This window comes from Balaenoptera musculus, chromosome 3, assembly GCF_009873245.2.
Source record: "Balaenoptera musculus isolate JJ_BM4_2016_0621 chromosome 3, mBalMus1.pri.v3, whole genome shotgun sequence".
NCBI lineage: Eukaryota > Metazoa > Chordata > Mammalia > Artiodactyla > Balaenopteridae > Balaenoptera > Balaenoptera musculus.
The window spans coordinates 97,385,364-97,412,550 of record NC_045787.1 but is presented as its reverse complement, the minus strand read 5'-3'; the positions used below and the strand labels follow the sequence as shown (position 1 = coordinate 97,412,550).

Here is a 27,187-nt window from a genome sequence, read left to right as displayed (position 1 = left end):
GAGGGAGGGAGGGAAGGACTGAAGGAGAGAGATCAGTGTGGCCAGGGACATGGAAACTGTGCTTGAGGACGACATGCCCAGGAAGAGAATCAGAATCTGGAGGAGATCCAGCCTGCACGTGATCATTGCCTCCAGCCAGCACCCCCATCTCAGACCTCGGGCAATTCACAGAGTGAGTGGGAGTAAGTCAGGAGGGCCACGCACATAGTCTGTGTGGCAAGGGTTGTGGCCATTCCCTATTTGTGAGAAGTCCCCAGCAATTTCCAGGCCTCCTTCTGGAAAATGCTGGTGGACGTCCCTAGTGCTTATGTGAAAGCTTGTTCACGAACCCTGGAAGATACAGATGTAGATGACTGATAGATAGATGCATAGATAGATAAATGTAATTAAATGAAACATCCAGGAAAGGTTTGGAAAATGCCCTTTATTGCCTATGATATTTATACTGTCATATGATGTTAGACTGAGTGCTGGGCCCTTCATCCTCCTTCAGACCACTGGCACTCTGTCTGCTACTACTATCCCGAGGGTCCTTTCTTCTCCCTGGAAGGGATAAAACAAATGAGGCAGAACAGGAAGAGACAAGAAGCAGTATAAGCTCTGCTGGTCGGGGTTACCCTCCAGCGTTGCCTTAAAGCTCAGAGCCACACACACCACAGTGAGCTTGGCTCCAGATCAACTACCGCACAACGAAGGTTCTGGAACATTTCCATATCTCGGGGGACCTCATTTCCACCTGACTCCCTTTCACATTTCCCTTTGTCCCAGAAGGCTAGGTACACTGGTCAGGGTGAGATCTCAGCTCAGGCCACAGGCTCTCAGACCTCAAACTTCTGGTCCTGCGAGGCCCCCTGTCCTCTCTTCAGACCACCCCTGGCTCTCTCTGCCGAGAAGGAGCTGCTGGCAGTACGTCCTCTTAGAGCTGAGGTCCATCATGCAGACCCTGAGAAAACTCCTAGTCAAAACGCTCCACATTCTTGTTTAAGTCAACAGAGGTCAATTCCTTTGGAAGTGCTGGGTGTGTCCCAAGTTGATGCAACTGCAGAGCCATTAGATAAACCAGCACATCTCTGCGGCCCCTTCCCTTACACTCCTCTGGGCCCTCGTGACATAGGCTCAGAAGACTGTGCCAGCCTCAAGCCTTACCTCTTCCAACAGAAGGCCACACCGTCTTCTAGGATCTTGTCCCATGAATCTCAGTTGCTGTGTGGAAATCAAAAGAGAGAAAAACACTTCTTAGCTAAAGAGAATTTCCTGTGGAAGCTGAAAAGCTCAGGATAAATTCCCACTTACAGTCATGACTTTATTATTACATGACTGGGCCAGAAGCACGGGAGCCGGTTATCTCCCCTTCAGTTCCCCCTGAGGTGCTAAAGCCCCCAACTCTCCCTTATGGAAGCATGAGTCTGGGGTGGAGAGACGGGACTGGCTCGGAGAAGGTACAGCTCCCTCCACAGCCCCAGCCCCTGCTCACTTCCTGTCCTTCGGAGAATGAAGCACGCAGCCTGGACATTGGCTCCACGGTCTCCTCGGGCTGAGGTCTTCCCCCGTGGGCTGCTCCTCCTCATTCTCCTTTGCTCCTTGCTTCTCCTCCTCCTCCACCTCCTCCTCGGTGGTGCTCTCGGATTCCACATCGCCCATCAGCTGGGCCATGGTGAGATGAAAGACATGGCAGCTGAAGCCCTCCTGGACGCCGTACCGCACGTGCTGCCGGAGGATCTCCAAGGTGGGGAACACCCGGCAGCAGGCCATGCACCTGAAGCCGGCCTCCATGGTCACCAGCCAGTCCGGTGTCTTGGCCCTGGGTCTCTCCTGGACTGCAGCTGACCCTGATGGGCTGTATGGCTCTGCCCTTTCCTCACACTCTTTCTCCTCCCCAGTGGGCTCACTGTCAGACAGGAGGTTCCTGGTGGACACATCAGAGCAGGGAGTACCTACCCGCACATCCTCAGGAAGGGTCACTTCTTCTATCCTCGGCCGCTTTTCTAGCAACCCCAAGGGTTTCTCTGTCTCCCAGGAGACAGCTACACCCTTGATCGTTTTCACCCGCATGTAGTATATTTTCATGCCTCTTTCCTCTTTGTTTGTATACAGAGAGGTCTTATTGGATGAAGCGGATGAGAAGGCGACACACTGTGGTGGGGGAGCAGTCTCCCCTTGTTCCTGAACCCGAGCTAGGGGTGCTCTAGGCTGGGGAGTGTCTCGATGTAATCTCCAGATTCCTGGGAAAGGAAATTAAAAACATAATAACATGCATGGGCCATGCTGGAAGCTGAGGGAGCAGGTGTGGTAGATGAGAGAGGGACATTTGCATGACGTAGCTGTGTCATGAGCTTGGTGTCTGCTGGCCGTAGGATGGAGTGGTGTATCTGGTGTCATCTGTGGGCTTTTCATCTGCGTGTGGGGGGATACTGGAGCGGTGTCTGTATACAGGGGTGTGGAGTATGGTGGTGAGGGCTGTGGTATGTGAGGGATGTGGGAGGATGCGTGTACTACGAGGAGTGTGAGTTTGGGAATATCGGGTGCATTACTTGTGGAATGGGGGTGTAGGAGAGGAGCACTGTGGATCACGTGCTTGGGGTTTACGTGTGCACTGAGAATGGCTGTGCCTGGAGAGCGGATGTATGTGTGAGCTGGGTGGACCTCAGCTGGATGGTCCTGCTCTCAGGCTGGAAGTCTATGATGAAGAACTCTGTCCTTCTCTGGAAGCAAAGGCAAAGGCAAACCCTACATTTTCCTCTGAAGATGCTTAATCTGGTCCCTCTGCCCTCCACCTCAAGCCCAGACCTTTCCGGCCCCTGCTCCTTAACTTCCCCACCATGGTGGTACCAGGATTCACACGCCCCCAGACTCAGCTGAGATCCACGCCCTCGTACAGCTCAGCCATCCTGCTCAGGCTCCTCCACAGAGCCCTCAGCGCCTCTGATGACCCTGGGTTTCCTCTCAGCCTCCCTGGGACCTGTGTGCCTCCTGCCTCCCAGCCAAGCAGCCCGTCACCCGAGGAGCCCCGCGCCCTTACCACCGCGGATGAGCTTGCGTGGAGAAGAAGCACATAAGTATTCAGAGGCAGAGGAGACCTCCCCTGCCCCTGGGCTGCAGCCTTGGGCCACCACAGGGGATCCAAGCCGAGCGGGATCCTCTTGTGACTTCGAGATTCCTGAGGGAGGAATGAAAGGCTCAGGGTGGGTTCCTCAATCCTCTGTCCACAAATATTTACTGACGGTCTGACACGTGTCAGGTGCAGTGAATACACACAGTTGAGAGTGTGGTTCCCAGTGGATACTCCAGTATTTAATTAAAATCAATACTTATTCTGTCAGTGTCTTGTGGGTAATGTGGGCCTAGGTGGTGACTGTGAGTATGTGTGAAGAGTGAGTGATGTGTATCACTTAAGTCTGTGGTAAGTGTGGGGTTGGCGTGGGGAGCACAGTGCAGATGTGTGTATCTGTATCTGTGGCCTCTGTGTGCATGATTTCTGTTCACAAGTCAGGAATTCTGGGACATGTAACTTTTCCTCATCACACGGTGTGGCTTGTATTTATGGTGTGTGTTCATTCATTCATTCACCAAGGTTCAGTAAGCAGCTACTCCTATGTATCCGGCACTCTTCCATTGTTCTAGTCTCTGGTAAGGCCGCACATTCTAGTAGAGGAAGACAAACACTAAACAACAATACAATAAATATATAACACATCAGCTGGCGGTAAGTATATAAGGGTTGCCAGATTAGCAAACAAAAATACAGGGCACCCGGTTAAATTTCAATTTCAGATAAACCCAGAATAATTTTGTAGTGTAAGTATTCCCATGCAGTATTTGGTCTTACTTATTTTTCGTGTAAGTATGGCCCATACAATATTTGGGACATACTCATACTGAAAAATTACTTGTTGTTTATCTGGAATTCAAATTTAACTGGACAGCCCATATTTTATCTGGCAACCCTGACATGGGTTAGTGAGACTGTGCTTTACTGTGGTTTGTACAAAGCGGGTCTGGCATCGCTAAAGAATGTGTTGTAAGTGTGGTGTGTATGACATGTGACTGGTTCTTACAGACGTATTTGGAGATAGCTGAAGTTAGCTGTGTTTGCGAGAGTTGAGGAGATACATATATATATAGTGTGTGTCGTATATATATAGTGTGTGTGTCTATATACATATCTCATCTCCAGCGTTTGGTGTTGGAGGAGAGGATTGTGACACAGGTGGGTTGTATGAGAACGTAGTACAGGAGTGATGCGTGTATATACCTACATGTGCTGTGTGTGGTTTAATAAGGAAGTTATATGTGGGGTGTGTGATATATTTGCTGTATCAGAGTGTACATGGGTGTATGAGTTACTGTCTCATAAAACACCCCTAACAAGAATTCTGTACACACCGAGTGTCACCCAGGTCCAGGCAGGGTGACAAGAACTTTACCATGCAGACTTTATATCTGATGAGCACTCTACCCCCATTCATCCCGCTCTTCTCTCCACTACCGCACACACACACACACACACACACACACACACACACACACACACACACACACACACTGGAACATAGAGAAAAATATTCTGAATGCTCAGGGCAGGGGCAGTCATTGCCTTCCCCAGCCTGTCCCAGCCACTGCCTGAAAATCTGCCTGCTGTCTAGACCTCCACTCCCAGGGCCCATCCTAGTCTCCAGGGCCCTGGGGCTGGTAGGAGCTACTGGGCTCTAATCTGGGGCAGAGGCCTCCAGCTGGAACTCTGGGGTAGGCTCCACTCTGCCCCACTTCCTCACGTGACCACCCCTCTCCCAGGGCAAGCTACTCGCCTACATTTAAGGCACGCAGGCACCACGTGGCCCGTGGCTCTCAGAGCTCCCCGCAGGACCCTGAGGACATCTCTCACCCCCCGCCCATGCGGTCTCAGTCTCTGGAAAGCCCTTCCCTTCCCTTGATCTCCTTTGGGAAATTCTTCCTGTCGAAGGAATAAAACCTCCTTACTTTCAATGACACCATCCCTAGACAAACAATCTCCTTTCGAACAGCATTCCACTTCTCAAGATATTTTTCAACAAGGCCTTCAACTCATGGGGCTTCTCTTTCCACTTTGGTAAAAGGGGCCAAGCAGCTCAGGGGTCTCTCTCAGCATCCTTGCATCCTTCACACCCCCCACCTCATGACCCCAGGGGAAGATCAAAGAGAATAAGAGAGAACTCGGGGACTGAGAAAAGCTGCACCTCTAGGTCTGTGCAAGCACGATACAGCCTGCTGTGAGTCCGACAAAGCTCCAGGCCCGGCAGCCCCAGGAGAGGGTCCTCAGACCAGCGGAGCTGACCTCCCATCTCCCAGGGGCACCTGGCCGTTCTGTGCCGTCTCACACCACAGGGACCCTCCGCGTGGATACGGCAGCATCAGTGAGACAAGGTCTCTCGCACCCTGCTTCACAGGTGACGCGTTCTCAGTCCCCCCCTTCCTAGAGAAGGCTCAGTTTGGCAGAAACCCATGTGCCCCAGACAAGTTGCCCCCCACATACCTCCTCCCTTCTCGGCAGTTTCCTGGGACTCTTCACTTTCCAGATGTTTCCTCTTTTGTCGCCGTCTCATCGTACCAACTGGAAGATTCCCTTAGAAGATGCCTCACGTCCAACTACTCCTCTTCCCCACAGGTTGGCCCTTCTTGGCTTTTGGGAAATCCGTTGAAATGATTCAATACAAATAAAAATAGTCAAGTCTCCTAAATGGCTGAAGAACTTGGACCACTTAGTGAACCAGCAGTACTGCTTAGTGCTCACCAGGGCTGTTAAGTTTCAAAGGTTGCCAGGCCTACAGCAGAATTCTCTAACCTCAATGATGACATCAGAGCATTCCGTGGACCTAGGTTCAACAGTCTCTGCAACAGCACAGACCCCATTTTCAAGAACAACTCCTTTTTCCCAGCAGAACCTTTCCCATGAATTCAACTCTCACATCTTTCAAATGTGGCAGGATACTTTGAGATGTTAATCTGTTCCTGTTCATTTTTTTCCTTTTCTTCCTTTATTTCACCCTTTCCCTTCTGCGTTCAACTGGGTAGCAGACCCTCTGTTCACTGGCCAGTGGAAGAGCCCGGCAGGGCATAGCAGAAATAGCATGCTGATCATCTTGGCTTTTATTTCTAAAATCGCAAACTCCATGGAAAAGAGAGGATACTTGAGCAGAAACATAACAGAAGCAGGTTTTTGAAATTAGGTACTGTCTTGTTTCCCTACTGGAGTGTTGAAATGTGCTAATTAAGTCAGAGAGAGATGTCTGTAAATCCTGGAGGAGAAAAGCCCTCTCTAGTGTGGCTGGAGGGGTAAATGGAGCAAAAATTCTAAAAGGAGATGGCTATAGTGTGCATACAAGCAGAATCATGGCAACCTGTCCCACGCATGGCACAGGAGCCACCAAACCTAAAGGAGGCATGGCCCCCGAGCTGATGGGCATCTACACTTACAACTGTGGGCTCCAGTCAACAATGATCATGCTTCCACCCACTCCCTCAAAACCTTGGCCCTGTATGACTTCCAAATAGGGATGGCGGAAATCCAAACAGGACACCAGCAGGATCAAGGCTTAAAATACAAATTACGTGGAGTTATAAAAAAATTTTTCGTACTATTTCTTGCACACCTCTGCTTGTGGGCTGTAATTTATACCAGCTATAAGTGGCAATGCATCTGGATCCTCCTGATTCCACTCTAGAATTAGAGACACCTCATTTTGAGGTAGTGGCCAGGATCCAGTGGGAGGATTGGTGCACGGGATGAGGTAGACTCCCAGAAGTCACTGCTTTCATTAGAAATACCACATGGACTGAGGCGGGTCCCAATTTGAAAGGGCACTGCAGAATGACTTAAGGTTTCAGGCAGCGGGAGAGTGAAGAGAGGACAACTTCAGCCTTGTGAGGGTTTGCTGATGAGATTCAATCTTCCTGCTTCTTGGAGAATCCCTAGAAAAGAAGGGGCAAGGAAGATTTTTTTTCTTAATTTTTTTGTGCTAGAAATTTTCAAACATACACAAAGTAAAGAGAATGATATAAAAGGAATGCAGCACCATTTACCCATCACCCAGTTTCAACAATTATCAAAAGTCTGCCATTCTTCTTCTGCTACACACACACACACAAACACACACACTCACTCGCACACTTTTAGTTTTTTGTGTACTTATTTTGGTTTAGGAGTTTGGGGAGGGTGGGGGAAGTGCTGTTTTTTATTGTAAATCTCAGACATTATGTCATTTCTCCTTACATGCCATAGTATTTACCTCCAACAGATAAAAACTTGTTTCTAACATAACATCATTATCTCACCCAACAAATTTAATCATCATTTCTTCTTACCACAATAACTAAGCCATACTCAATTGCCTCCAAATGTGTTTAAATGTCTTTTTTATACATGATCTATTGAAATCAAGATCTAAAGAAGGTCCACGCCTTGCAATATGTCCATGTGTCTTTTAGTCTACAACAGTTCTCCCTCCCTTTGATTTGGCACCGATTTATTGAAGAAACTAAGTAATTTATCCTGTAGCATTTTCCACAGGAGTCTGTTGATTGTATCCCTGTGATGTCATTTAAGATGTTCCCTATTACCTCTATTTCCTTATAAACAGGTAGTTATAGCTAGAGAATTAATTAGGTTTAGATTCGATTTCATGTTACTACAAGATTATTTTATAAGTGATGCTGTGTACCTTCCTATTGCATTGTAACAGTAAGTACAAAAAGTTGTCCGGTTTTTAATGAAGTTAATATTGATCAGTGAGCTCAGGTACTGTCAGCTTGGTCCCTCCATCCATAATGATGAGGAACCACAATGCTCCTCACCAACCATTCAACAAAGAGTATTAACAACCGGTGATAATCACCACTTCCTTAGGAGCTGAACTTTCATTAGAAGTTCTAATGCCGTCATTCCAAGGAGGATGATTCTTAAGGCATCTTTCTTAGACCCTGAATTTCTGAAAGAAATGAACCTCTCCTCAGAAAAGGAAAGATGATTCCAAACGTACCAGCTCAGGTTCTCCAACCTAGAACCAATGGGTTCATCACAGCAAGCCCCAGCTAGGTTGGGACATACTTTTGTCATTCCTTCATTTCTCTGTCCATTCTTCATTATATAAACCGTTATTTAGCCCCTACTATGTGCCAGGCTCTCTAGATTCTGTACTTGAACATTTAAGAACAAAAGAGATGCAAAGAGTTTCTCTCAAGGAGCTTAATTCTAGAGGAGAAGATAGACAATTTTTTTTAAATAAGTAAAATACCTAGTAGGTTAGATATTTGCAAGTACCATGATGAAAAATAAAACAAGCAACTGGATATGGGACTATAGGAAATAGGGCAATTTCTATGCTGAATGGGAGATCATGGAAGGCTTCACTAAAAGGGCCTCATCTCAGTAGTACCTGAGGGCAATAAGGGAGCTTAGAGCCAAGGTTATATTTTTTAGGCAAAAAGAGACTGGAGTCTGGGTCAGGGGTTGCCTGGCCTGTTTGAATACCAGGAAGAAAGCCAGTGTGGCTGAGGGAGGGAGAGAGTGGTAAGAGGGGAAGTCAGAGGGATAATGAGGAACCAAATTATATAGGGTTTTATAGGCTGCTGCTAAAACTTTGGCTTTTACTCTGAGTGACATGGGAAGCTTGGAGAGTTTTAAATGAGAAATTACATGTTAAAAGATCACTCTAATTGCTTTGTTAAGAACAGACTTTTGGGAGGCAAGGTCAGAATCAGAGAGAACAGTGGGCCTATTGCAATAAACCAGGAAAGAGATGAACCATAAAAGGAAAAATAGGTAAACTAGACATTATCAAAACTAAAATCATTTGCTATGTGAAAGATTCTTTTAAGAGTATAAGAAGTCAAGCTAGAGACTGGGAGAAAATATTTACAAACTACATAGCCAACAAAGAAGTAAGTCTATAACATATAAAGAATGCTCAAACTCAACAGTAAGAAAATAAACAATTTGATTAGAAAATGGACAAGAGATATGAAGAAATGCTTCACTGAAAAGGATATACAAATCGCAAATAAGCACATGAAATGATGTTTCATATCACTAGCCATTAGGAAAATGAAAATGAAAACCATAATGAGATATCACCACTCATCTATCAGAATAGCTATGGGATTCAGGTAAAAAATTAGCTTGCTTCTCCAAACAAATTTTTCTTAGCACCTGTGAAGTCACTATGAAAGGTACAGTGAATAAACATTTTGCTATCCACGGAAGAGCAAGTAAGTTAACACTGGAGAAAACACTTCATAAACCATACAAGCTGCACAAACGTGAGGCGCAACAGTTACCCTCAGGAGCTGTAACTGAATACTTTTAACCTCAAATGGACCATGAACTTCTCTGTTCCAACCTAAGATTCTATAGCCGTTTCTCAGTAACCTCAGGGGATTGGTTCCAGGAGCCCCTGCAGACACCAAAATCCACGGATGCTCAAGTCCCTTATGTACAATGGCATAATATAGTCAGCCCTCCTTATCCACAAGTTTCGCATACGCAGACTTAACCAACCATGGATAGAAATTTTGATTTACATTTGGTTGAATCTAAGGATGTGTATTTACTGAAATAAATCCACCCATAAGTGGACCCACGCAGTTCAAACCCACGTTGTTCAAGAGTCAGCTGTAGTACCAAGTCCAATGTGGAGGGACAGGGGGTTCCCCGTATCACCAAGCAATTATCAGACACCACCTGAGTGTTGTACAAATGCAGCTCAATTCTGACACTATTTACACAAAGATAGCGTCAGATTCCACAGATTAAGAGCTCAGTCCTACAAGACTGCTCCTACCACACACACACACACACACACACACACACACACACACATTCAGACACCAGTAGCAAATAATGCAGGTTTCCATCCTTGCTTCTGACCAACCAGATGTTGCTTTCGGCTTGATTAATCCATTCACACAAAGCGAGTTCACAGAACTCAGAGAAACATTTTACTTACTAGATAACCATTTTACTTACTACATATTACAAGTTTTATATATATAGAGAGAGACTCAGGAATAGCCAGATGGAAGAGATGCATAAGGTAAGGCATAGGGAAAGTGTCTAAATCTTTCATGGTCTCTGAGCATGCCACTCTCCTCATATCTCCACGTGTTCACTGACTCAGAAGCAATCCAAACCCCCTCCTTTTGGGTTTTTATGGAGGCTTATTAACATAAGCATGATTGATTAAATCATTTGCCTTTGGTGAATGATTCAACCTCCAGCCCCTCTGACCTCTTCAGAAGGGTGGGAATGAAAGTTCCAACCCTCTAATCACTTGGTTGGCTCCACTAGCAACCAGCCTCCGTCCTTAGACACCTTTATTGCTCTCAGCACTTAGGAAATTCCAAGGGTTTATAGGAGCTTTGTGCCAGAAACATTGAAGACCAAATATCTATTTCCTATTATATCACACAACTAACTTCAATTTCTACAGCACTGCCTTCAAGAGGTTGCCCAGTCTATATTTCAGTATTTCCAATGATAGGAAACAATTCCCCTCAAAGCAGCTTTGACATTTATGTATAGAAAACTTAAACTTTAATTTAGGAAAAAGAAGGATCTTCCATATCCATGGGGCTTTCCCTCTGCATCCCAGTGATACTCTTTGAAGACCATATCAATCAAGAATAAGCTTGACATTTTATTGTAACAAATAACTCCTCCAAATCTCAGGGGTTTAAAACAACAAAGGTTCATTTCCCGCTCCTTGTGCATGGGCTGCACATGGGCTGGTTAGGCGTTCTGCTCTCCACTCTCCTTATTCCTGCCCCCAGCTTGACGAAGCCACCTCTCTCAGTCATCTTTGTAGAGAGAAAGAATTCTGGAGCCTCACACTGGCACTGTGAGTTCTGGCCCAAAAGTAACACACATCACTTCCACCCAAAATTGTTGCCCACGATCTTATTTTTAGGGAAACCACTGCCCAAAACCGCCTGCCCTGACCAGGCCCGATAGTAACCACTTGCACGGGTTATCTTACAACAGGAGGTCCTGGTAAGGAACGCGGAACTAACAAACTACCACCAACCAGAAGAATTCGGGAAAGGTCAAAAGGAGAGAGGAGACTCCAGTCCATATGTCCTACCAACCTCCCAGAATCCTTCTCGCTGGAACCTATCTTAGCTGAGCAATGTGTGCACCACCAGAAAGGATCCTGAGGCAGAATGATTGGCCAGAGACAACCCGGAAACTAACCCCATTACCATAAAACCTGAGACTGTGAGCCACATGGCAGAGCAGTTCTCCTGGGTTCCCTTACCCTGCTGCTCTCCGCCCGGACACCCCTTCCTAATAAAGTCTCTTGCATTGTCAGCACGTGTGTCTCCTCAGAAAATTCATTTCTGAGTGGTAGACAAGAGCCCACTCTTGGGCCCTGGAAGAGGTCCCTCTTCCTGCAACATTATCATGTGTCTCTCCATTTTCTAGACTCCTTAGGCAAAAATAATTGTGAACAATACTACTGAATAGTACAGAAACCATACAGAAAAATTCTAATCCCTCCCTGTTAAATATGACACTTGACAAAACCATCAAGCTATGCATTCACACAACTGGGTCTAGAACTCAGATCACTTAGGTCATGATTCAGAACCTTTTCCCACTATGCTATGTTAGGACTTTTATACCAAGACAATGTAGTTGGGTTACTAATGCCTTTACTTCATTTTTTTTTTTCATAAATTGATTCAGGAGGGAGGCTTTGGAAGCCCCTAAAACACTTGCCTTAAACTGAAAAGCAACTGGAAAATAATCCCACTGCCTTTTGAAATGTTTGACCTAGTAAAGATTAGATGTCTGGGAGGCTTTTATGTTCTGAATATAGGGAATAAAAAGGAAACAATCTTCCTAAGACTTTAAGAAACAGGCGGAAAAACTCTTGACTCCCACTTTGCTATTTTGATTAGCTTGTTGACACTTCAGTTCTTTGAGTAATAGCAGTGGCAACAGCTAGAGTTTAGCCAAGATAAAAGTATATATAATAGTGTGGCAGCCCCTGCAGAACCACATACCACTGTAAATGCTTTAGCTCAATCCTATTTGCTCATAGGTCTGTGCAAAGTAACAAATGGTTCTGAAACACTTATTCCAAATAGCTTTCTTATTATTACTTTAAAGATAACTTGGCTGCCAAATACTTGCTCCCTGGTGAAAAAGAATGCATATATGGGAGGAGGATTTATGTATCAAGATATGCTGCTTATTTTGCTCCCGCTGATACAATGCACATCTAATGAATTAGAGATAATCTTCCTCTCTTCCCCAAATTGTAGACAAATGAGTATGTCGTTCCTCCCTCCCTTCAATTCATCCTGGTCATAGTGATTTTCTTTAAGAATATTATTCCCCTGCTCAAATCTTAAATGGCTTCCCAATGCGAGAAGAATAAAACCTAAAATATTCAACCGAACATTCAAAGCCCTAGGATTGAAGACCCTGCTGAGTTTTCCAGACTAAGCATAACACTCACCTTCTTGCCTCCACTCAACTAGGCCAGACTTCCCTCCCTCCATCAGAGGACAGGCGCTTACTCAAGTCATTTCTTTCAAAAGTATAATTTTTCAAAGTTCAATTAAAATCCCACTTTCTACAGGAAGCCCTTCCAGATATCCCAGTGAGAATGGACCCAGCATTTTCCCAGCATGCTAGTTGTACCTCTGTGATAACTCTTTTCCCATTCTCCACTCGGGCAGACTCTTAATGAATGTGTCTGATTTCCCCCACAACATAGAGTAGGATCCCTTGTAAAGTAGAGGCCAAGATTCCTTATCTCTGGATCTTCCACATCTCCTTGCACTGAGTATGATCCCTAGCAGGACCCTGTGGGGCTCCTGGGCACAAAAGCCTATATCGGTGTCCCCCATTTCTTGATTACAGGAAATAGGCTTCATTCAGCCTCCATGACCTTCCCTGAGTTCCAACGAGAAGGTTCAAATAGTTGCTGATTAGGGAAGGGAGGGGATGCAGACAAGGGAGGAATAGTCAAAAGAAACAATACTGCAGCCTTGGGGCAGGGTCCTGGTTCCCCCTCAAGGGATACACATAACAATATCTTTGAGCTGTTTTGCAGATACTGAAAGCCCCACTAGGGGGGAGAAGTTAACGGTGTGCTACCCACAAACACACAAACCCCAGAACCAGTTGGAACCGTAAGGTTGATGATGCTGACTCCCACTTACCTCACCACCAACCAATCAGAGGAATGTCCATGAGCTGATCACGCCCTCCTCTTTGAACGATTACTATAAAACTCCTCACAACCCTCTCCGGGTCAGGGACACAGAGTTCTGAGGGCAATTGCCTGCTCTAGCCCCCTTTGCCTGGCAAAGCAATAAAGCTATTCTTTTCTACTTCACCCAAAACTCTGTCTTGAGATTTAATTCGGTGTTAGGGTACAGATGCCGGATTCGGCTTCAAGTATGAGCTCCCCTACTTGCTCCCCTATCCCGCAAAAAAACAAAAGCTTAAATAAACTGCCAAAGTACTGGATCTTCTTCCTCCCTAGGCCAAACAATGTCCTGACCAGTGGCCTCTCTTCTTTTTCCCCATACCAGCATAGAAATGCCATCTCTGCATTTATGCTTGCCTGTCACCATGTTCATGTAACTGAACAAAAGTGACAGCCCTGTTCATCCCATGTCCTGTGTAATCCACCCAACTCCCTTCATCTCCATCTAAAACTGTTTTTTACACTGCCTAAAATTTAACCATAGAGAAGCAGTACTTTGAATATTTACCCTTCAAAGATTTTTATTAAAATACAAGGAACCTCATGAGAAGTGGTACCTTAATTTAAACCATCATCAGCCATTGTTTTAGCAAGGACTAGGGGAAAACAGGCTGAGGATTGGGCCATTTTTGAATGGGATTGGAAATGTAGAGACAGGAAAAAGAAGAAATGGTATCTGGTCAGGAGGTAGATGTTGGGGAGGTGGTGAAAAAGTACCAAAAATAAATATTCAACTTCCTCATAAATTTGCAACAGACGAAATCTTCCTGAGCTGGTGCCCCTGTGTGAAGCTATGTATTAAGGACATAAGACATACAGATCCACTGCAAATTAATAATGTTAATAAACTGAGCTGAGACTCAGAGAGTTCAAATAACTAGGGTTGAGAAGAATATTCGAAGTTTATTTTTAAAGGAGCCCAGAGATTGAGGTAAAACCCACGACTGTAAAGAACACCTTTCCATCAGGGACTTAGCTTCTATGTATGAATTGTAAGTAAAGGAAGCAGCCTTAGAAAGCAGAATCAGATGATTACTGGTGCCTAGGAAAACCTCTGGCCTAAAGAAGTAATCTGAAGTTAGCCCCATCTTCCTCTAAACCCATTTGGTAGGGTTTTGAAAATCTCCTGCATGAACCTAATACACTTGACATGAATTCATGGAAGTAAATGAGGTTAACAGGATCTGACCAACATCTTAGTGTCTCTTCCAAAGGATGGGCAGTGTATCCATAATGAGGAAGGGAATATGAAATGCTCACAAATCCCATGATTAAAATGCCTCTTGGTCTATAAATCATGTTTCCCTGCTGTTCATAGCTCTGAAAAGGATTAGAGAGAAACCGACTCCTGGGTGTGACAACTGGGGTCACTGAAGATTAGATGTTGCCATGAGCCCACAGAGTCTGCCCTGCAGAAAGCAGTAAAATGATCAAACCCCCACTCCTTCTGCTGGAATATTTACTGTTGACACAAGAGTTCAGCTGTAGACTATGAGCAAAAACCTTCTGTCAATCACTTTCAGTCCTTAATCGGATAAAAAGAGCTAGAGATCTTGCAAAACAGTTGAAGATTGCTACCTGACAGGGAGCTGGGAGTAGTGCAACTAGCATATGGGTAATTTTTAAGGCTACTTTTAAGTGTGAAGCCCTTTGACTGGTTCTCCGTCTCTTGAGTGTCCCGAAATTTCCATCTCACTGAAATTTGGAAAAGAATTCAGGTTCTGTCTTTCCCCAGAGAGGGGAGGCAGCCACAAGCTTTACAAACCTACAGTTTGTACATACAGCGAAGTTAGATTCGCTTACTATTGGAGCCTGACAATACTTGATACCTGATAAAAATCATTGTCAAATAACATTTATAAGAACCCAATTGCATGAGATGGGATACTATGTTGAGGATCACAAACAGTTACAGCAAAGGCCTCCAGGTGCCCAGAGTTTAAGGCAAGCAAATGAGTACATAGGAAAGGCAAAATTTTTAAATGGCAGACCAAATTTGAATGGACCAAGTAACTGCTTTGCCATTGTACATTCTTCCTATTCCCCGTCACCCATCCATCTATCCATCCCCCCAAAACATACCCCAACCCTAGTGACAAAGGTGGAGGCAAAGCCTGGAAGGACAGTCCACAGGTACTGAGATGCTCAGGGTTGGGAAGGACTTTGATGCTTGTGAAATCCAATCCGTGGTACCTTTGAATTTCCTCTGCCATGGCTCCACCAAGTAATTACTTGGCACATGTCCTAGGACCTTCAGGGACTGGGAATCCACCACTTTCTAGAACAAAAAAAAAAATCTAAACGTGTTTAGGCAGATAAAACATATTTAGGCAGATACAACAAAAAATTCTTCCTTGTAAGGACAAATCCACTTCCCCAGAGCCTGTTGCTTCTGGTTGCATCTTTTAGGGCCACAGAGAAAAAAAATCAACATTTCTCTTCCATAAGACAATCCTTCTAATGTTTGAAGACTGTTATCTCAGCCCTTCAAGTCTTTTCTTCAGCTGCACAGCCCTATTTCCCCAAACGTCCAGATTTCATTTCCACTGTGATCCAAACTTTCTCCTGAATGTGTCCTAGTTGCTTTATAGTTATCTTAGTCTACATTCCCCAGAACTTAACGCAGTATTCCAACTAAGGTCTGACCAAGGCAAAGTAGAGTGGGGTTCTTACCTCCCCCACCAGAGATACTACTCTTAAGACTGGCTTTTTGGTAGCCGCATCAAACTGCTAACTGCTACTGGGCTGATACAGCCACTTTAAAGTAGCCAAGTCATACTTCAAAACCACTATTTCTTACCAAGTAATGTAGCTGTCTGGGTTATCCAGACCTCTTCTATCCCTCAACCAAAGACCATCCATAAGCCTCACCCCACCAACATAAAAGCACAAGAAATGGGTAAAGTTTTCTGTTTTGTACATTCCTTTGAAAAAGCTGAAAATTATTTGATTTGCCCAAGACTCCTCAAAATACCCCAGGTCAAAAATTGTCATCTCAAAACGTTACGCAACTCCGTGAGCTAATTTCGTGAATCTTTAAATCCCATGAAGGATACCTAATACGTTAAACCATTAAATGGATTCTGCCTAATTAACAGTAAATCCTAGGGCAGAGTGCAGGTCTGTCATTAGAGCCACCTGAGTCTGAATCTCAGCCATATTCATAAAGTGCTCTTGGCCCAGGACAACTTATTCTGAGTCTTGCTTTCCTCACCTAGAAATGGGGCTAATACACCCATCTTGCCATGTCCTTGTATAAAGTACTTGACACAATGCCTGGTCTGTGGCAGATGGGCAGTACATGGTATGTTTCCCGTCGCAGCACAGATTATTACAGCTTACACCCCATTTCCCTTAGTAGATACCTAGCTCTTAGAGAAAGGGCCCGGGACTTGCTTGTCTTCACATCCCCCAGACCCTCAACACCAGCGTAAGTAGACACACATTCCTCTTGAATATAAATGTGAGCATTTGGCTTTAAATTCAGTTGTATATCACATTGAAATAATTACATTTCTGCTCTGGCCTCTCAGTTTCAAAGGGATATTTTTTAATTCCCAGGTAATAGCTAAGATTACCTATTATAAAAAAGCAAGGGGCTTCCCTGGTGGCGCAGTGGTTGGGGGTCTGCCTGCCAATGCAGGGGACACGGGTTCGAGCCCTGGTCTGGGAAGATCCCACGTGCCGCGAAGCAGCTGGGCCCATGAGCCACAATTACTGAGCCTGCGCGTCTGGAGCCTGTGCTCCGCAACAAGAGAGGCCGCGATGGTGAGAGGCCTGCGCACCGCGATGAAGAGTGGCCCCCGCTTGCCGCAACTAGAGAAAGCCCTCGCACAGAAACGAAGACCCAACACAGGCAAAAATAAAAAAATTAAAAAATTAAAAAAAGGAATTCCTTTAATAATAAAAAAAAAAAAGTTAAAAAAAAAAAAGCAAAAAGATAGACTCTACTCAAGTCTCGGGCAATCGTGTTCAAATGGTGCTCTAAGTCTCGGAAAACAGGTTGACGTTGACATTTCTAATATTCTTAATGTTGACCCAATTTTAAGCTCTATTTCTCTCCTCAAGTAACCGCGTTTCAAGACACAGCCAGAAACAGGAGGGGCAAGACGAGGCTCTGACAGGGAAAGCCAACCTCTGATATATCCAATTTCTGACCTATGGCTCAGTCAGCTCAAGGAAAGTTTTGTGGGTCCCCAGTGTCTTCCCAGGGCAACAGACACTCCCACACGGCCTCAACCAGGCTGAGGTAATTGTTACTGTTATGGCTTTAACGATGGGAGTGGGAGAAGATGAGAATTCTGAAAGAGATTTATTTACTGCAAAGCATCCCAAATATCTCATTAATCTGCTTTTCATTTGGCAAACTCTTCCTTCATTAAAAGTGCCATGCTCTGCTCTGCGGTTTATGACAAAGCAAAAACGTCTCTGGGAGGCAAAGCAGCAAAATGGAAAGAATGTGGGCTCTGGAACAAATTAGATGTGAGTTTGATTTCCAAGTGTGCTACTTACTTGTTCTGTGACTGTGGGCAGTTTTCCTTAGCCTGTTAGAACCCCATCTTCCTCATCTGTCAAGAGAAGATGATTGTCCTGTCCTGGTTTATGAATATTGAGGTCAGCCCTAGGCCCTAGGGCACTATGTTTGTTTCTCCTTTAAGGTTCAGTGGTCACCTACAAAAGGAAGATCATAATAATACCAACTTCATACACTTGATGATGAGGATTTAAATGGGTGAATGTATGTAAACTAATTAGAACAGAGTCTGGCACAGAGGAAGTGCTATATAAGTGTGTGTTACCATCACCATTAAGGATTAAATGACACACATAAAGGACGCTTTGAATGGTGACTTGCACCTGTTACATACAAGGTGCTCAATAAATGTATGGGAAAACATCTCCCCTCCCAACTAGAGACTTTTCCCTGGGGTCTGAAGAAACTCCTTGGGTGGGAGGAGCTTTTCAAAATTATATACTCAGAACTTTAGAGAAGGAGGGATCACGTAGATAAAACCTGTTTACAAAGAAACAGACCGACGGAGGCAGAGGGGGAGAGCAGGGATGAGAGGTAGAGAAGGGAGCTTCCCTGGTAAGGTGGCACAGTTATCAGAAAAGAAAATTCCAGGTCTCCTGATACCCAGATGACTACATTCTTTTCCCCAGGTCATGCTGCCTTTTAAGTGTTGTCTTGATTGAGAAACACCTTCCTACAAACAGAGTTCAAATTGTCAGGTGACCTCTGATCCTCTTTGAGGTTCTAATAAAATGAGAATAAAGAAAAGACGTGGACTCAGGATGGTTTAGGAAGATGCTGGGAATGTAAAGGGAGAGAATGGCTCCCCCAGAAAATCCCAATTCAGAGCAGGGACTATTTACCTCACTCTGGACAGTAAAATAGGGGCAGTGCACCCAGATACTTGCCACCCACAAATCCAAATCCAGGAAGCTCTGCCTCCCTTGGTTAATTTTAAACGCTGCTTTTATATCGCAGTTTAGATTTGTTTTGTTTTGTATGTACAGTATCAGTGAGCTCCAGATTCCTTATTCCTTAGCTCTAGGAATGAGAGCCCTTTCCAGCTGATTTGGTGTCACTCACCACTGAGGGAGGTAGAATATTCTTCTTCTGATTGGAAATACTCACTTTATTTCAGTGGGTCTCCTTCATTTCTTTCCCTTCAATCAGGGAGATAGATCTCACCTAAGGCGTTCTCCCTTTCAAAGCAGTTTTCACTTCAATAACTAAGATTTAAAAAATGTTTTCAAGTAACCAAAGAAACAGAAGCCAAGAGTACAAGAAAGAGAGCACAGAAAAATAGAAGGGAAAAAAAATCAGCCCCAGGGTGAACACAAATATTGATATTTGGGGTCCCCTAAGCTTGAGTCTAGGGTCTGTTTTGTGCTGAAATTCTGGGCTCCTCTGGCAGCTAATAGGTATTAATGTCTGCCAAAAAACACTAATAAGTATTTTCATGAGGAACCAAGGGGAGGACAAGGTGATGGTCTTAATATAGTTTTAATGTTCCCCCACTCTGTCCATGGCCTACCTACCCTCATGGACTCAGTGCTAAAAAGAGAAGGCTGTCCATCTAAAAATAAAGAGAAGGCATACTAAGAATCCTGCCCTGCTATGAAATCCACGCACATCCCAAAAGGGAGAAGACTGCATGTCCCGCTTCTGCCTGGCTCACATCAAGAACTCCAAGAAAGAAATCAGAGGCAGAGGCAAGAACGGTACCAGGGAAGGCTGCCAACTGAGAGCAAAATCTGTGTCCCCTATGAGGGCAACCAGCCTACCACCACGGGGGCTGAAGCAGGGGAGGAAGGAAACGCATCATGGAACCCACAGGAGGTGGACAGAACTGGAGCACATGTAGGAGACAACCCCTGGGACTCCGCTGGGGCTGGGTGGGGAGGACATGGAGATTTGTAATAGCCAAAGAGATAAAAAGCTAAAAATATGGGTTATTACCATTGCTGTGACCCCTTTTAAAACTCCAGGCTAGCGTGGCCTGAGAAAATGGGTTGACATTGGTAATATCACCTCCTTCTGTTATTTCTCTACAATTTAATCTGCACACAGTGTTGTAATGAGGATCCCTAGTGGGCTGTATTCATCCAGACTAAATCTCTTCTGACGCAGGTGTTCCCGGTAAAAGAAATACGATTCTTGATTCTTAGAATTTAATTATGTGCTGCTCTTTGTATATTAAAGTAATTCAAACTACTGTACCACTGGGATATATGATTTGTATTACTTTTCTTGTAAGTGGGATGGGCTGGTAAAGAATCATGCATTTTCTCACGAAGGTTCCCTTGCAACTAATCACACACATTTGAGAAATAGCAGGTCAGGACTAGAGGCACCGCATGTGTCCATGAGACAATTTCTCTGCAAAGAAGCAATATAATACGAAGAACGGTTAAATCAATTAAACAAGGAGACCATTTGACTGAGGTGGCTCTAATACATTAGCAGCCTACATAAGCAAACCAAAACCTAAGCCTGTAATGCCTCAAGGTTAAGAAAGTGAAACCTAAGGACAACCAATCGCAGACAGCCAACTCAGCTTTTCCAAATAATGCAACTGCTTCAGCCAATCGGATAATTCCCTCGCTTTGCTTCCCCTGCATCTTCTCTACAAAAGTCTTTCTCCCAGCTCCTGCATCGGGAGCATTCTAACCATCTCCCATTTGGTGCTGCTTGATTCAAATCAATTTTTGCTGAAATAAACTCTTAAAATTTGAATATGCCTCAGTTTACCTTTTAACAGAACTAAGCAACACTAGCCCAGAAGATAACACCAAAAAGCATTATTACTAGCTAGAGCCTAGCCTTAACCTGTCTGGGTCTCAGTTTCCTCATGAGTTAAAAAAAAAATTTGCAGTTAAAAAGATTTCATATGCCTCCCCTTGGAGTTCTTGTGAGGGCCAAAAGAGAGTATTTGAAATATTTTCTAACCTGTAAATTACTATAAAAATAAGGGGACACCTAGTCCACTGGAGTAATGGAACTTTGTTTTCAGGTAAGTTAAAATACCTGCTTCCCTAATTATTAAATTTACAATTTAATAATTTATAAAATGTATCACTCCAGCTCCTAATTCTTATGTGATGACATGAAGTACAAAGGCAAAGAGAAAGACCAAATCCCCTTCAATCACAGTATCTGGGCAGTTCTGGCTCATATTAGAAATCTCTGTATGATGTTACATTCTAACATCCGATATTAAGCTTTCTTTCAGAGAAAAAAGAAAATATGTGCCAATATTAAGTTATTCTTGCCATTGTTGTCTTAAATGAATGTGGGTGTCTTCTTAAGGCACTTGATACAAATCAATATGCCACCAACCTAGTGAAATGTGGCCACACACACCAAAAGTACGACTAGAGAGAAGCATCCATCCCATGAAAAAAACTAGTGACTTTTAGTGAACAGAATAAGGAAGAAATTAAATTGGAGTCTGTGGGTGGTGACAGCAGAAGAAGTGGGTCATCCTTTTAAACCTCATTTCCTCCGAAGTTTTATGTTAATAGAGGCCCAACCACCAAAAAGTGAGTTTCCATATTGCCTAGGGAAAACGATGTCAAAGTAATTTGAATATTTTTCAAATAACTTTCCTTAATACCCTATGCAACTGAGAAATCCCACAGGCCTGTAAATCTTAACAAAGCCATTGTTTCCAGCTCTAAACCCTGCCTTTGGGTTTGGCTTTCTCCCTTTCTTTATGGATGAATAACATTTTCAATCAAGTTGTTTTTCTTCTTACTCTGGGAACCAAGCTCATTTTGCATAAACATAACCCTCTCTGGCATAAAGCCAGAGATTTTCCGGCTCTCTGGCTTTACCTTCCCTTTCTCATCACTACTAGAACACGAGAGTCAAACTCCAGGAATCTCAGGGGGTGCAGGAGAGACGCTGTGCAGTGGGATGCAAGCTGCTTCTGAAATCTTAAGAGCAGGGTCACCTCAGAGAAGATGCTTCACGCCCAAGTCAAGTTCTCAGCTGTAAACCATGTATAATAGTGACACTAGTAAGAATCAGGTAAGACTTCACTCAATGACTGCTCCGCTATGAATGCTCTCCTGTCCACTTTCCCCCTCCCTTAATGAGAATGGCCCACTCGCCACCTTTGCCTCCACCACTGAGGTGTACACAAACTTCGATCACAACGTTTCCGTCATTTACTTGCTTTTTTTATTTTTTGGCCATGCGCCTTGTGGGGATCTTAGTTCCCCGACCAGGGATGGAACCTGGGCCCCCTGCAGTGGAAGCACGGAGTCCTAACCACTGGACCAGCAGGGAATTCCCTCATTTACTTGTCTAAATTTCTGTCTACCCTTACCAGACTGAAGACTTTTACAGGGCAGTACCTCTGTCTTATTTATTTTAGAAATCCCCAAACCATGCTTGCCAATGTTTGTTATGTAATAGGCTCTAAAGAAATGTCTGTTGAAGGATTGATTTGTTAATTGACTGACTAGTTGATTGATTGAATGAATGCCACAGATGAAAGCACCTTAGAAACCTCCTATCGCTAGACAAATGTAAGTCATTATTACGTGGAATTCCATAAATTAGCTTTGAACTTGAGGTAATTAGGCAATTGCTCAAAGTCAAGAGGTAATGGACCTTTTAAATGTTCTTATTTCATATCATCCTTTGTTTTTGTTTATTTATTTAATCCAGACAGCTGCCAAGAATTTACACATCTTAAGGTAATAACACACTAAAAAAAAGAAAAAAAAAAACAGTCCCTGCCACAGAAATACTGAGAAATATTCTGCTGGTTAAATTAGAACTGACTCTTAGAGACACAATGATGAAATTACAGACTTTAAGTTCTTCCTGGAGTACAAACTGGTGTCCTGGGGAGACCATTAATGCTAATGCCAACACAGAACAATGAGGGGACTGTCCTCAGATGCCCATTTTGTTTTTACCAGTTGCTCTCGGTATGAGAGTACTTACAGGAAGTAGCTGGGTGTTGGGGTTTTTTTTTTTTTCACTATTCACTTCATAAATATTGGACACAAGCTGTGTGTTGGCTAAATATAAGAGATGCAAACAAGGATTTCAAGGTGGCGTGTGGGTTGCATGAAATGGTCTTGACAAGATTACATATACCATAACCAAGGCAGAATGAAATGTCATAAGACAAACAGAAATACAAAACTCCCCAGTGCAGTAACAGGCCCCTGGAGAAGATCAGAAAAGACTCCATGGAGGAGGTGGTAACTGTGATAAAAGTTAAGCTTTGGACAATACGTCAATCCACACAGACAGGGAGAACAGCGTGGTGGGACTGGGGAAGAGTCGGGATTCCAAGGAGGAATGATGCTGTACAGAAACTCCAGAAGGGAGGGCCAGCTCCCATGGCTGTTTTTAGTCTTCATTTCCAGAAGTTTCCATTCCATCTGCTCCTGGTATGCTAATTTGACTCTGGTAATAACCAATTTGGCATTAGTGTATTTAATGTAAAATAACACTGATATCATTACTGTAAATCTCTCTCTCTTTTCACAGCAGCCATAAATATTATCTTGAAGCAATAGATCAAATACTACATTTATATAATATCCCTAGAGAGATTATTCAAAATTGAAGTACATTTTGAGTATATTGTAATTACATTTTCTTTAATTTTCCTTGGAATTCAAAACAAATACTTCTCAGCGTTTTCTGAAAATGATCTGTGCTTAACATGGAAAAACCTTTTAATTACCATAGCATAACCTCTTGCCAACTTCTACATCATTTCATCCTTGCCAGATTCTGATTCTAGCATTAGAATTAGCTTCTCTGGAATATTTTTACGAGCTAGGAATGGACATGTTTAACTGTATAACATTTCTTAACTTCATCAAATTCTAGAACAGCCCCTTCAATCTGTGATAGAAATAATCAGTTTAATGGTATGTCTCTCAAACTAATGTTCTGAAGGACATTAACAGGTGTTTCATTAAAAAATGAGAAATGTTAATGGAACAAAGTTAAGTAAAGATTTCCACACTTATGTGTGGAATCTAAAACATGCAACAAACTAGTGAATAAAACAAAAAGCAGGCAGACTAGCAGATGTAGAGAACAGACTGGTGGTTGCCAGTGGGGAGAGGGAGGGGGAGGGGCATTATAGGGGTAGGGGGTTAAATATGGTGTTATTATGGGATTATATGAAATCCTGTGTATGAAACTTTTGAAAATTGTAAAGCATTGTAGAATTTAAAGAATCTTTCATTCAATAAAAATAATAGTTAAAATTTTTTCAATTTTAAAAAATACTCACTTAGATTTGAATAGGGAAGATTACCTGAATATATATTTGGACTGCTCATAGAGTAGGTGATTCAATACCTGACAAAATAAAGGGTATACCTTTTCCAACTAGACACCTCGGGAGTCTGTAACTTTACTCCAACAATATCGCCTTTATTCAAAATATTTCTGAACACCTCTTCTAAATTTTCCTTTAGTTTATGACATAGACTCAGTGGTGACAACTTTTCATCATTTATGGGTAGATTTGATTTGGAGAATAGACAAAGACATTCAGAGCCAGATCTGGAAAATAAGGTAAATGGTCTTTTGATCAACTGGAATCTTCCTATGAAGTAATGACACCAACCTTCTTGTGTAACTTACGAAGTGGTTCTGAAACCAGTAAGATAGGAAGAATTCCATAGTGTTTTAAATAATGGTAGCATCATTAGAAAAGATATCTTTCTCCAAAAAGAATGTGACAAACTCTTTGTTATGAACATTTAGATATGGTTGTTCAAATAGCTCTCAATCCCTTTCTTCACATTTTGTTCAAAAGTAACCTGTCAACTTAAGGCAAATTCCTAAAGATACCTACCTACCTACCAAATGGGTTATTTCCCTTTCAAGTATTGTTTGAAAGGAGAAATGAGACTTACTCTGTCAGCTCTGGCTCCCTCCCCTTTACAGGGTAGAAAAAACCTGAGAGGAGAAAAAGACAAGACAAGATTGGGGGTTGGGATATGGGAGGTAGTCAGCAGATATTATCAATGGCCTGGAGGTCAATCAGATTCACAAGGCAAAAGGATTGTTTCAGAATCTCCCAATACCTCTCAAAGCAACCAGGCAAACCTCTGATGGATTCCAGTCATAAGTTACATTACATGAATTTTAAATAACCTTAAAGCTACGGTCCTTTTGGCCCTGAGCAATACAGCAATGGGCATTTAAGACACCTGGCTTCCAACACCCATCCTGCCCCTGCTGGTGGGGCCTTAGCACCTGTTTTGCTCATTAATGAATCCCAAGCATTTATAATATATACTCGTACGTGCTCAATAAACACTTCAAGCAAGAAGGCTTACTCTCACTAGGCCTCAATTTCCTTATGTGTTAAAGAAGGATACTAGCTTAGACCAAGAGATTCCTATCATAATCATGAACTTACTAATGGAGACTCATCATTCTTTCTTTCCTCTGCTTTCCAGTGGCAAAAACCTTTCCCCAAACTATACCAAAGAGCCAATGGTCAGCTGTCTCTTCCTCACGTCTACCATCTATATTATCAACAGACATTTTGCTTTCATAAACTCAAGATTTTCCAGAAATGAGGAGGTGTAGCTAAGATGATGGAGTAGGAAGAGGTGAGCTCACCCTGAGCTCACTTCCTCCCATGGGCACACCAATACTATGACTATTTACAGAGACACTATTGATGAGAATGACCTGAAGACTAGCAGAAAAGATTTCCCAACTAAAAATATAAAGAATCACAGTGAGGACTTCCCTGGTGGCGCAGTGGTTAAGAATCCGCCTGCCAATGCAGGGGACACAGGTTCAATCCCTGGTCCGGGAAGATCCCACATGCGGCAGAGCAACTAAGCCCGTGAGCCACAACTACTGAGACTGCGCTCTACAGCCTGTGAGCCACAACTACTGAAGCCCGCATGCCTAGAGCCTGTGCTCTGCAACAAGAGAAGCCACCACAATGAGAAGCCCGTGCACCACAACGAAGAGTAGCCCCCGCTCACCGCAACTAGAGAAAGCCCGTACGCAGCAATGAAGACCTAACGCAGCCAAAAATAAATTAAAAAAAAAAAAAAAAAGAATCACAATGAGATGGATAGGAGGAGTGGAGATGTAGTAAACTCAGGAGCCATACCCCTCAGGTAGGTGACCCACAACTGGAAGGATAACCACAACTACAGAGGTTTTCTCCAAGGAGCAAGAGTTCCAAACCCCACATGGGGCTCCCCAGCCAGGGGGTCCTGCACTGGGAAGATGAGCCCCCAGAACAACTGGCTTTGCAGGCCAGCAGAACTTGTATATGGGAGAGCCAGAGGGCTCTGGGAAATAGCTTAAAGGGCACATGCAAAATTTCACATACTCCAAATCCCTGCGCAGAAGCAGTAATTTGAAAGGAATTTGGGTCAGACCCACTTGCTGATCTTGGAGAGCCTCGCAAAGAGGCAAGAGGCTAGTGGGGCTCCCCCTGGGGACATAAACACTGGTGGCAGCCATTTTGGGGAGCTCATTCTACCATGAGGACACTGGTACTGGTAAGCACCACTTTGGAGTCCTCCTGCTAGCTTATTAGCACCAGAGGCTTACCGGCCCACCCAGTGCCAGTGGGCTAGCACCAGCCCTGACCCTCCTCGGCCCCACAGCCAGCCTACTAGGGACCCAGCCCTGACCATCAGAGAGCCAACACTGGCCCCAGGACCCACAAGGCCACACAGCCAGCCATGCTGAGACCTATCCCCACCCACCAGCAGGTCAGCATCTGCTGCACAAGGTGAGCCTGGCAGCCAACCTGGCTTGGGGGGGGGTGGTCAAACCCTGTCTACTAGCACACCCACAATAGTCAGCCCCACCATAAAGAAGGGCCCACACAGCCCACATAAGGGTACCCCTAAAGCATATATCTCTGAAGACCAGAGGGGAACATGCTGCTAGGCCCCATAGTATGTCTCTAATATGGCCACTTCTCCAAGATTGGGAAGTGTAACCAATCTACTGAATACATAGAAATAAACAGAGAATTAGGCAAAATGAGGAGACAGAGAAATATATTCTAAGTGAATAAACGAAACAAACATCAGAAAAAGAACTAAATGAAGTGGAGATAAGCAGTCTACCCAATAAAACGTTCAAGGTAATGATCATAAAGATGCTTAATGAACTCAGGTGAAGAATAGAGAAACATAGTGATAAATTTAACAAAAAGTTAGAAAATATGAAGAAGAACCAAACAGAGCTAAAGAATACAATAACTGAAATAAAAATACACTAGAAGGAGTCAACAGTAGATCAGATGATACAGAGGAACAGCTCAGTGAATTGGAGGACAGAGTAGTGGAAATCACTGAAGGTGAACAGAAAAAAGAATTTTTTTAAATGAGGATAGTTTAAGACACCTCTGGGACAACATCAAGAGTAGGAACATTCACATTATAAG

At 43.8% G+C, this 27,187-nt stretch overlaps 2 protein-coding genes across 13 annotated transcripts in view; both read right to left on the bottom strand.

Moving 5' to 3' along the window:
- Positions 1 to 405: 405 nt before the first annotated feature.
- Positions 406 to 5,859, bottom strand: FAM170A (family with sequence similarity 170 member A). Of its 2 annotated transcripts, none has more exons than XM_036848355.1 (5): positions 5,510 to 5,859; positions 3,020 to 3,157; positions 1,475 to 2,222; positions 1,147 to 1,215; positions 406 to 543 (listed from the first exon to the last, which is right to left on the bottom strand). In XM_036848355.1, exons 1-4 carry the CDS (start codon positions 5,577 to 5,579, stop codon positions 1,197 to 1,199), a joined length of 975 nt encoding a protein of 324 aa, XP_036704250.1. In that variant the 5' UTR covers positions 5,580 to 5,859; the 3' UTR covers positions 406 to 543; positions 1,147 to 1,196. The 2 variants fall into 2 exon arrangements, with proteins under 2 accessions (XP_036704250.1, XP_036704251.1); XM_036848356.1 differs by having other exon boundaries at positions 1,147 to 1,203.
- Positions 5,860 to 6,131: 272 nt separating this feature from the next.
- HSD17B4 (hydroxysteroid 17-beta dehydrogenase 4) overlaps positions 6,132 to 27,187 on the bottom strand; it is a 191,163-nt gene continuing 170,107 nt past the window's right edge. For 5 of the 11 annotated variants that reach the window (XR_005019412.1, XR_005019413.1, XR_005019411.1 and 2 more), the window contains 3 exons: positions 17,766 to 17,924; positions 15,447 to 15,531; positions 6,132 to 6,945 (listed from right to left, as the gene is read on the bottom strand). Coding sequence is in view for 2 of the 11 variants with exons in the window: in XM_036848352.1 (XP_036704247.1) it covers positions 6,919 to 6,945 (27 nt within the window). In the remaining 9 variants the exon portion in view is untranslated. The remainder of the gene's footprint in view (positions 6,946 to 15,446; positions 15,532 to 17,765; positions 17,925 to 27,187) is intronic. The other 6 variants (XR_005019417.1, XR_005019419.1, XM_036848352.1 and 3 more) reach the window with 3 other exon arrangements.